The sequence below is a fragment of the Acomys russatus genome, chromosome 15 (genome assembly GCF_903995435.1).
Source record: "Acomys russatus chromosome 15, mAcoRus1.1, whole genome shotgun sequence".
Taxonomy (NCBI): Eukaryota; Metazoa; Chordata; class Mammalia; order Rodentia; family Muridae; genus Acomys; species Acomys russatus.
Genome location: NC_067151.1, coordinates 28,645,330 through 28,656,841, shown reverse-complemented (window position 1 = coordinate 28,656,841; position 11,512 = coordinate 28,645,330). Strand labels below are relative to the sequence as shown.

Sequence of the window (11,512 nt, the reverse complement as noted above, 5' to 3'; positions counted from 1 at the left end):
ATACATGATAAATAGTTTTTTTTTTTTTTTTTTTTTTAAGAAAAAGAAATCCCAGTGCACAGCCACTATTGCCATCCCATCAAAAACAGATGAATTGGCTGCCCACTTCCCAGATCCTTTTACTATGCCCTGCCCCCGTAGTCTCTCCGATTCTGGTTTTCATGGAGGTGTAGTGGGTTCCAACCAGGACCCCTGGAATCTCTCAAGTTATAGCCTCTGCCTCATGCCCCTCCCCAGGAGTTTCCCATGAAATGGCAGTACGGTGACCCAGTACAATTTCTAAATTGCTTTCTTCTGGTCCCTCTAGGAGCAGCACACAGTTGGTCTTCCCCGGACTACAGGAGGCCCCATGCAGAACTCGGTGCCCCCAGGGTCGGGCAGCATGGTCTCCGGAGCCAGTCCTGGGAGTCTTGGCTTTCTAGGCAGCCAGCCACAGGCAGCCATCATGAAGCAGATGCTAATGGATCAGCGAGCCCAGCTGATGGAGCATCAGAAGCAACAGTTCCTTCGGGAGCAGAGGCAGCAGCAGCAGCAGCAGCAACAGCAGCAGCAGCAACAACAGCAGCAGCAACAGATCATGGCTGAGCAGGTAGGCAATATGCCCCAAGGCATGAGCTATCCATTTGGCAAGCACTTATTTGGCACCTGCTGTTGGTGAGGAAGTCACCAAAACATCCTCCTTCAAGATGCTCATAGACCAGCCCTTCACAGGACCAAAGAAGAACCTGTGGGATTTACACCTTTTCAGTTAGCTAGGCTTTTCTCCCATAATGAATTGGTTTATTCTTTAAAGACAGGTGTCAGCCATCAATGTGCAGGCCCATTTCCCAAAGACAGTTCTTCAATTCATACCTGTCTCCTCTTCTCCTGATTGCCGGAACAGGGTCTTTATAACCAGCATGTGGTAGGGACTAGCGCACATTTATCACAGGCCCTGATATTGCTCACGTTAAGCAAAATAGTAATAACACAAATAAGTCATGGGCTAGGAAGTTGGTCAAGTGCTTGTTGTGCAAAACACGAGGACCTTATTTCACCTGCAGAACCTGTGTCAAAAGCCAGAAGTGTCAGTGTTCCATCACCCTTCCACCCCAGAGATGGATCCCCGGGGTTTGCTAGCCAGCTACTGAGCATTACAGACCAGCAACTTCCAAGCCAGTGAGGGCCTAGCTCATAAAACAAGGGGTATGTGGAGTGAGGGATGAAACTAAGGTTGATATCTCTCTCTCTCTCTCTCTCTCTCTCTCTCTCTCTCTCACACACACACACACACATACACAGAGAGAGAGAGAGAGAGACAGACAGACAGACAGACAGACAGACAGAGACAGAGAGACAGAGAGAGACAGAGAGAATTCAAAAGGAAAGACCAAAGAACTCTACTGAGTTGGTTGTACCCAGTAGACTGGTGGGGTGATTTGGATAGGAAAAGCTCCTATAATTTGATGTGTTTAAATGTTTGGCCATAGGTACTGACACTACCAGGGCATGTGGCCTTGTTGAAGTGAGTGTGGCTTTGTTGGAGGAAGGGTGTCACTCTCGGAAGGTGGGGGCGCACTTTGAGGTCTCTGATTCTCAAGCTATGCCCACTGTGACACAGTATCTCCTGCTGCTGCCTGTAGATCAAGAGGTAGAACTCTCAGCTCCCTCTCCAGCACCGTGTCTGCCTGCACACTGCCATGCTTCCTGCCATAATAATAATGGACTAAGCCTCTGAAACTGTACGCCAGCCCCAGTTAAATGCTTTCCTTTATAAGAGTTGGTGTGGTCATGGTGTCTCTTCACAGCAATAGAGCCCTAACTAAGCCAGCAGGGAACAGTACAATAAGACACCCAACCATCAGGGAATTTGAACAGGGGTCATAAAGAGGGTGCAATTGGAAAAAGCCCCTGACACCTTTTCCTACAGCTCAGGAAATCTGTGAGTTAAAGGAAGGCCTAGCACAAACACACCTTTACCCTAGGCATCCTTGTCTGCACAGCCATCTAATCTCCGCGGCTCTGGAAGAAAGCCTTCCCTACAGACTGCCCCTGTAGCCTTTGATTTGTTTTGTTTTTAGAAGCTGGCGCCTGATTTAGTGTTATCTCAAGGAACGGCCTAAGTCTGTCCACAAGAGATCCCCTGATGGCCCCTGTGGAGGCAGTGTAGGGTATGGGTACCTCCCACAGCAGGCAAGGCCCCGTATCACCCGTGGGCCTCTCCCACAGCAGGCAAAGCCCCGTATCACCCGTGGGCCTCTCCCACAGCAGGCAAAGCCCCATATCACCCGTGGGCCTCTCCCACAGCAGGCAGGCCCCGTATCACCCGTGGGCCTCTCCCACAGCAGGCAAGGCCCCGTATCACCCGTGGGTCTCTCCCACAGCAGGCAGCCCTGTATCACCCGTGGGCCTCTCCCACAGCAGGCAGCCCTGTATCACCCGTGGGCCTCTCCCACAGCAGGCAGGCCCCGTATCACCCGTGGGCCTCTCCCACAGCAGGCAGGCCTCGTATGACCCGTGGGCCTCTCCCACAGCAGGCAGGCCCCGTATCACCCGTGGGCCTCTCCCACAGCAGGCAAGGCCCCGTATCACCCGTGGGCCTCTTCCACAGCAGGCAAGGCCCCGTATCACCCGTGGGCCTCTCCCACAGCAGGCAGGCCCCGTATCACCCGTGGGCCTCTTCCACAGCAGGCAGCCCCGTATGACCAGTGGAAGGCTGTCCTCAAAAGCCCAGCAAATCTTTGACTCTTATTCATACTTGTTCTAATTCCAATAGAATTCGAGTTTTGGAATTTCCTCTTCCGGGTACCAAGTAGGCTACAGGCACATCAAGGCCCCTACCCACCAAAAACAGCAGTTACAAATAACACCAGTCACCCTCCAAAGAGAAAAGGTGTACTGTTGCGCACAGCTTGCTTGTCTTCCTCGGTTTTTTGCTTTTGTTCCTGAACAGCCATGTAATTATCTCCCTTCTTACCAAGGTCAGTCAGCCACCTGGCAGCTATTGTACAAACAAACCTCTATCCCTCTCACCCTGCATAAGGTGTGTGACAGGGAGCCGTGCTAATATCCTGCCGGCAGTGACAAATGGAACTGCTAAGGGGCTCTGGGCTTTGTAAATCTCTCCTCCACCAAGCCCTGGACACTTCCAGGTATGCCTGGTGCCCTGAGAAATTATTTCTGATACATGGGGCTGCCACCAAGGCACAGAAGGAGTCCGAGTAGCCAGGCAGAACTCATGGGTGCCTATTCAGGGGTGTGCTCTCGCGCCATACATACCACAGCCTGGCCAGCCAAGCCCTGAGGGACAAAAAGGAAAGTGGAAGAATGCAGGAAGGAGGTGCATCAAAACCATGCCTTTGGACAAGGAGACAGGACAAGGAACCCCCCTCCCCAGAATCATGCCAAGATGGGACTGCTTGGAAAGAATGGAGGAAACAGGAAACAGTCTGAGTTGCCTTACCAACTGTAGGTACAGATTATGAGGGACCAAGTTGAAATCAGTCACCTGTCTCAGGGTTAGGACTTATCTGTCCTTTGACTATTGATGTGATTTTGGGCAAATAAGTAAATCATGTAAGGCTGAAGAGATGGGTAAAATGCTTGCTACATAAGCGAGAAAACCAGCTTTGAAGCCCAGGTGCAGCGGTGCCCATCTGTAATCACAGCTCTGCCACAATGAGATGGGAGGGCATCCTCCGAAGCTACCAGGCCAGCAAGCTGGCATATACAGAGGCAAGCAAGAGACCCCATCCCAAACGAGATAGAAGATGATGACAAATACCAGAGGTTGCCTGTACCCTTGGTACAAACCCCACACACACACACACACACACACACACCTGTCTTTATCTAGCAGATTAGTTTTGCGTGATTTACCCATCTTAAAGATTGCTTGAGATTAAAGTATGCAAAGTCCTAGGGAAACTATGCTTTGCACAAATGTATGGAAACAGCTCACAGGACACAGGACAATATTAGGGATTATTGTAGAAAAGCTACACACCATGTGTCGTCCATGTCAGTGGAATGTCTCCCCTGCCTGTACCCCGTGTGCTGTTTACAGGGTAACTTGGGGTCTCCACAGTGGGACGCTCCTAGCTTCCTGCTGAGCTCTCTGTGTGTTATTGGCAATGCCGCAGATGGAACCCAGGGCCACACACACACACACACACACACACACACACACACAAACACACACACACAAAGAAAGTGCTCTCTCTGCTCCTGGGCCACGCCAAGCCCTGAGAGTGAATATTGATTGTCACATCAGCACCACGCTGACTCTGTGATTTTTCCCAGTCTCTGCAGCATTGACCATGCCCCAGCACTTTCAGTTCTGGAAACAATATATTGGAAGCACTTGTATTTTCTGAAAGGCCACATGAGGTAAAACAGAAAGATTTGAGATCTTGCCTTTTCTTAGGGAACTCAGTTGACCTGGCAGTCAGAGCCAAGAAGGTTAAAAGCAGGTAGGGACTGGAGCTAGTGCCTTGTTCTCAACAAGCCCATAGCATGTCCCCCCTCATCCATTCACAAAGGTTGACGAGAGCTTTCAGTTAAACAGTCAAGACTGTCAAGTCCCATCACTCACCCGTGGGAAGACTGAAGCCAGGGGGACCATCTGTGGCTTGAGACCAGAAACTTAGGAAAAGGTAGACTGAGAAGGCAAGTAGAGAATCCTGACCGCAGGCCATACCCCCAGCCCACTGAAGACTTATTCCTCCCTGTAAATACGGCCCTTAGAATTGTATACTGTATCGGAAGTTTGGCTAGGAGAAACTTGGCATGCGTGTGTGCGTGTGGGAGCGTTCATGCGAATATGGAGGGCATAGATCCACCACAGATAGTGTGCTTTGCTTCTGGCACTGTCCACCTTGCTTATTAAGACAGGGTGCCTCACTGGCCCTGGAGCCTTTGATGTAAGCTGGACTGCTTGGCCAGAGAGCCACCAGCTTCTGCTTCCCCATGCCTGACTCTGACTTATTTTATTTATTTATTTATTTATTTATTTATTTATTTATTTATTACCTAGGCTGTAGGACTCAAACTCAGGGCCTCATGCTTCTAAGGCAGTTACTTACTTTACTGACTCAGCTATCTCCCCAGGCCAGGAGAAACTTTCAAAAGCTCCTCCTACTCTCAATATCATCCTTGCACTATTGCCCGAAGGTTTGCATGGTTTCTGGCCTACACTCATAATGGTCTGTGCCTTGATCAGTCTCTTTTTCTGTAGAATCCCACGGTAGACACACAGGCTGGGTCAACAGGGCAGAGGCTGTGTTTTGTTTTGTGTTTTTGTTTCTTTCCTTTGGATGCCAGAATGCTGGCTGGCCTTTTAGAGGAAATGAAAGAAAAACGGAAAATTACAGACCTGCCCTGGGACAAACATGAGAGAGAAAATAGAAGTAAACACATGTGGAAAGAAGTAGCCAGTGGGTGTTATTTTTATAATGAAGACTGTAAAGAGCAAGGATCTGGTTGCATGCTCTTTCTGGCCCTTACAGATGAAAAGCACTTAATGAATATTCAGTAGCTGCAAGAAAGAGGTTAAGTGGCATTGAAGGTCACATGGCTACTTGATGGCCAACCGAGACCTCAAATCCTGGTTCCCCGCTCTTTCCCTTGCCCTCGTGTCTCTCTCCTTTGTACATTATAAGGATCAGAACAGCCTGCCCAGCAGGTTAGTAATGATGCTCGAGGCACAGGATCCCCAGGAGTCAAAGAAGAAAGACTAAAAGACTAGCCTTCGACTCCCAGAATAGGAGGAACGCCCCCCGCCCCATGATCGCTTCAGAACAGCAAATTCAAAGTATTTTACTTGTAGACATGTACTGTACAGGCAGTGTGACTTCATGGGAATAAGATTAGCATATGTTATATACATATACATATTATATATAATATATACACATATATACATACACATATGTATATACATATATACATATACATAAATATATACATGTATTCCCTAAGGAGTCTATCTTTCTGTACCCACAGCATCTACTTAGGTCATTAAAAAAAAGCAGTTGCTTGCCTGTTTGAATCAGATCCGCATAGTGCCAAGAAAAACGGTTAGGCTAATGTTGGAAAATCAAATTTAAAATTGCTTCACATAGGCTGGAGAGATGGCTCAGAGGTTAAGAGCACTGACTGCTCCTCCAGAGGTCCTGAGTTCAATTCCCAGCAACCACATGATGGCTCACAACCATCTATAATGTGATCTGATGCCCTCTTCTGGCGTGTAGGTGTACATGCAAGCAGAACGTGGATAGAATAGTAAATGAACAAATCTTTAAAATTGCTTTACCTAGTACATTAATCAGCAAGTCAAACAGCAGAAATGCAAGTAAATATCAGCAGAAGGCATGTCACAGCAGTGGGGTCTGCAACAGGTCCAGACTAGAAACACCCTAAATGACTGTCTCTAGTACAACAACTGTGGTATGTCCATGCGGTAGAATACTACTCGGTAGAGAAGATGAAGCACAGGCCTCAGCATGAAGAAACCTCACCAGTCTTATGGGAAATGAAAAAGACCAGACACAGGACACACACTCTATCAATCCCTTTCGGTGAAGCACAGTGGCAGCAAAAGCAGCCTGTGTGGCTCAAGATTAAGTAAATGGCGCTCTGGCTCAAGGGACAGGAATGGCTGGAAAGAGGGGTTTCTGACAGTGTCTGACTCTAGCTCTGAGAGTGGGACAAGTTCTCCAGGTGTTCCCAATTGGTAAAAATCTGTTGCCTATTTGTCTGTTGCTTTTCCGTGCAAAATTTCGTTTTTGAGGGGAAAAAATTCTACACTGCCTTTGCCAAAGCTGGCAGGTAACTCAACTGTGAGCTCTTCCGGTCTCACCTCCAACTTCTCTTGTCTCCTGTCGTTCCAGCAGTTGCAGCAGTCGCACCTGCCTCGCCAGCACCTCCAGCAGCAGCGGAATCCATACCCAGTGCAACAGGTCAATCAGTTCCAAGGTGAGGTCACCATGTCCCTGCTAGCCCGGACTCCCCACGCTCAAGGGTGTGCAAGTCTGTGTGGCCAGTGCTTTGTTTTCCGTTTGTTTCTATCCTGGTAGTAATAAATGAACCGAACAACTGGCCAACTAAAAGGAGCAAGAGCAAAGGATTTCTGGAAGAGCTCTATTGTGCCTGCTGGTCCTTGGTGGTCACAGAGAAGGTCTAGCAGTAGAAAGACTCAGACTTGATAGTTGAATAGTTGAACAACCCATAAGGACAGACTAGTGCTTGCCGCCCCAGTAGCTGTCTTATTTGTATGGCCAGGCATCTTAGTCCAGAGGGGACAGAAAAAGAAAAGGGGAGGTGGGTGCAGGGAGATCAAGGGAAGGGGGAGAGAAGGGGAGGTGCGGAGTGCTTGCTGATCCAAAAAGGCGGGCTTTGCTACAGAAAGACATGAGGTTCTCTGCCAAGCACTGAGAGACGCGGTGGCTTCTTTTTCCAGCTGCAGACACTGACAGAGACTCCAGAGGCTCATGGAGAGGCTACAGAGTAAATATAAAATATGCCTCGTCTGTCCCATAGCTTGAAGACAGTGGTAAATGACCTTTTTACCTCAAGTCCTCCCCAAGTCTTAAGAGGAAAAATAACAGTCGAATGTGGATTTGTTGAATGGATTCTCTACTGAACTGAACTCAACAAAGACAATAGATTTATTCCTCCTCCTCCTCTTTTTCCTCTTCCTCCTTTCTTCTCTTTTCTTCTTCACCCTCCTCCTCCTTTCTGAGACAGAATCCCACTACATATGTCAGGCCAGCCTGGAGCTCGCTGTGTAGCCTGAGCTTTCAGTCTTTGTGCCTCCTTGTCCCCAAGTTGATAGGCTTACAGGCATGTGCCACCACACTCAGCTTAGCCCAAAGAGATGCTATCCCACTGACTTGATGGCATAATACCCAGAGAAGGAAATAACTTGCATCTCAAATGTGAAGAAATAGAACACCAGGGTATGACCTCAATTTTCTGTGTCTATTTAAATATAAATAAGAGTTGGCAGGGATCGTCTCTGGATGCTGGGATCCGGGTGACTTTAATTTTTTCACTTTATACTTTTTCAGTGCTTTGCAAAATCTTCACAACTCATGTGTTATAATCATTAAAGGGACCTTTTAATTGAAGATTTATTATTGTAGTAGGCCCTTTCATATGCAGGACCATTGTTCCCGAGGAAGATTCTGGCAACATCTCACACATCGACATGGAGACCAGTGGATGATGGCTGTCCTTTCTCTCTCTGTAGGTCCACCCCAGGACATAGCAGCCGTGAGAAACCAGGCAGCCCTCCAGAGCATGCGGACGTCAAGGCTGATGGCACAGAATGCAGGCATGCTGGGAATGGGACCTTCCCAGAACCCAGGGACAATGGGCACGGCAGCATCCCAGTCAGAGATAGGACTGGCCCCTTACAGTGCCCCTCCGACCAGCCAGCCCGGAATGTACAACATGAACACAGGGATGACCCAAATGTTGCAGCACCCCAACCAAAGCGCCATGGGCATCCTCCACAACCAAGCCCAGGGACCCAGGCAGCCAACCTCTAGCCAAGGGGTAGGCATGGTGAGTGGCTTCGGTCAAAGCATGCTGGTGAACTCGGCTCTTTCCCAGCAGCACCAGCAGCTGAAAGGACCCCTGGGCCAGGCCTTGCCTAGGCCTCAAGGCCCACCAAGGCTCCAAAGTGTCATGGGAACTGTCCAGCAAGGTACGCAAAGCTGGCAACAGAGGAGCTTGCAGGGCGTGCCTGGGAGGACTAGTGGAGAGCTGGGACCGTTCAACAATGGCGCCAGCTACCCACTTCAAGCTGGTCAGCCAAGACTGACCAAACAACACTTCCCACAGGGATTGAGTCAGTCAGTCATGGACGCTAATGCTGGCGCCGTGAGAACCCTCAATCCAGCGGCTATGGGACGGCAGATGATGCCCCCGCTGGCAGGACAGCAAGGTACCAGCCAGGTGAGGCCATTGGTCATGTCTGGCCTGAGCCAGGGTGTCCCTGGCATGCCGCCATTCAGCCAGCCCCCAGCACAGCAGCAGATAGCAGGTGGCAACTTTGCTGCGAGCAACCAGGGCCAGGCCTATGAGCGGAACCCAGCTCAGGATATGTCGTACAATTATAGCGGTGAGGGTGCCGGGACGTCGTTCCCTGGCCTCCCAGACAGTACAGACCTCGTGGACTCCATCATCAAAAGTGGTCCAGGGGATGAGTGGATGCAAGAGCTGGATGAACTGTTCAGTAGCCCCTAGTCAGGAGGGGCCCAAGAGCTGTACTGCTGGAAGCCTCACAAGTGAAAAAGAAACAGGATGGTGACCCATCCTTGTTTTTTTTTTCTTGTTTGTTTGGTTTTTTTGACCCATGTAAACTAAGACAACAACACTCGGCTGACAGCAGAAGGTACAGGTGACGATCCCCAGCTCCGTGGGACATCTTTACATCTGACTTCTGCAGAACAATCAAGAGGAGGGTCCGTGCAGACCTCTGCTCACACAGAACGGATATGGAGAGCAGGTGGGGAAGTCGAGGCAACAGAAGCTCCTCTGCTAAGCACCCCTGGGATCTTCTGGTCCAGAAAGAGCTGTTCCAGGCCCAGAGGGACTAGAGCCCAAGATGAGGTTCCCTTAGGCCTTCCTGCCTCAGGTCCCAAGACCTCAGCTTTGGAAACAGGAAACAGAGCCTCGGCCAGAAAAAGTCCAGCAGAGGATGTACACAGGCCGTGTGCAGAGGTCAGAGTGCTCTGAATGCCGGTTGGAAAGAGATGTATACTTCCAGACCCTTGCCTGGATTTGGAGGCAGGAACGGTGAGCTCGCCTGAGCTGGCCCTAGGGAGGCAAGCAAGGATCCTTCAGGCCTGTGCGTCTCCTGTCCAGCAATGACCCTCAGGAATGGTAAGGCGTTGCTGCCAGCTGCCTCACCAAGATAGCCAACTATGCGTGAGAAGGGCCCGGTTTGTGGCCCTGACGGTCAGCTTCTGCCAGTGGCTGTGGTGGCCATCACCCTAGGCTGAGCCGAGCCTCCTGGAGCCCTCGTCCGCTTTGACACATCTACCCGGTTCTCATCTGCTTATGGCCATAGGATGGAGAGACCCCTGCTGAAGTCAGTGTCTGCCCGCCAGGCCCCTGCCACCCTCACCATCGCCCCTCCTCCTCTGTGCCAGCCTGCCTTTGCTACTCCTACAGACTCCAGGAAGTGGAGCGCTGGGGCAGAGTCAGAGTAAACACAAGAAGAATACGGACAGCGCCCGGCATGCAGAGGCAATACTGGAATCTTCTTCCACCGTGTGGAAAGCCAAATGTCTCCGCAGGAGCAGAGTGGGCTGCACTGACTGACGAAAGCTGCAGGTTTATAAAAGCCACACCCACACACATCTGCTATCCCCGCGCCCCCCACCCCAGGAAGAACGACCTGAAGATCCCCAGTTCTTTCAGATGGTGCCAGCGACGACGACACCCCAGGATCTGTCTAGCTTATCAATCACATCATCAGAAAGACAAATATCAAATGCTGCAGATGGAAAAGATGAAAAAGACCATAACTCCATCTTACCAAATTGGATGCTAAAGAGAGGGAAGTTTGGTCCCTATCCTAAGGGCAATCCAGTTCAGAACCTGTGCAGCCATTCTCTGTGTAACTCACACATGCCTGTCGGAAGTGAAAAACGAAGAAGGAATTATGGTCGCCAGCCTCGTCTCTTGGTCGTTGCCTCCCCTCCTACAGCTCCATCTTGGAGGTCGTGTGGCATTTGTCCGTGGTGTTTACTTCTCCTAACCATGCCATACACACACACACACACCCTACAAACTGGCTTCCTTCTATGTCTTCACATACATGTTACTACAGAAGACCTGTCCCGGGACTTCAGTGGCCACACCCAAGAAAGTCCAGAGAGGCTTCACTGCAGAAGAAAGCTGAGCTCGAGCGCCAGGGAGAGAGTAGCCCTTGGTTTGCTCCCCGTATCCTGTATCCCGGGAGTTCCAGACCTGCTCAGACCGGAAGTAAAGCCGGAGGCACTAGGGCGAGGAGCCCTATGCCTCTCCAAAAATGGGGTAGCAGGGTGACTCTGAACTCCCAGAATGAGGAGAGACTGCCACTAGGGAAACTTGAGTGGAAACAAGTGAAAAACCAAAAAATAAAAAAATAAAAAAAAAATTGTAACGTGAGAAAACATAGAATACAAATTTATCACCTTTTCCTGCCAGGTACAGGAAAGAAATGCATAAGCAATGGTGAGAAACTGGAGGTGGAGATGGGGGCAGGGCTCATTGTCTTTTAAAAAGCCTCCTGCAAGTTCTCGTCTGAGGACCAACTAATAGAGTGGTAGATTTTAATGAGGTTGTTTTGTTTTGTTTTTACTACGGTGCTGATGTATATGTAATGTCTAAAAAAGTTATTTGTACATAAGTTTTTACAATGCTACAGATATCACTGGGTCTACTATATGTAAAAAGTATACATATAAAATATATATATATATATAATGTTTGTTTAAAATAGAGTATTTTTATTTCCTCCCTAACTCATCAATGAGGA

At 49.5% G+C, this 11,512-nt stretch overlaps 1 protein-coding gene across 2 annotated transcripts; it reads left to right on the top strand.

The window, feature by feature from the left end:
* The first annotated feature begins 311 nt into the window (after positions 1 to 311).
* Positions 312 to 10,543, top strand: LOC127199218 (mastermind-like protein 3). Of its 2 annotated transcripts, none has more exons than XM_051157128.1 (3): positions 312 to 589; positions 6,873 to 6,954; positions 8,231 to 10,543. In XM_051157128.1, exons 1-3 carry the CDS (start codon positions 350 to 352, stop codon positions 9,229 to 9,231), a joined length of 1,323 nt encoding a protein of 440 aa, XP_051013085.1. In that variant the 5' UTR covers positions 312 to 349; the 3' UTR covers positions 9,232 to 10,543. The 2 variants fall into 2 exon arrangements, with proteins under 2 accessions (XP_051013085.1, XP_051013084.1); XM_051157127.1 differs by having other exon boundaries at positions 6,870 to 6,954; positions 8,231 to 10,542.
* The last annotated feature ends 969 nt before the right edge of the window (positions 10,544 to 11,512 follow it).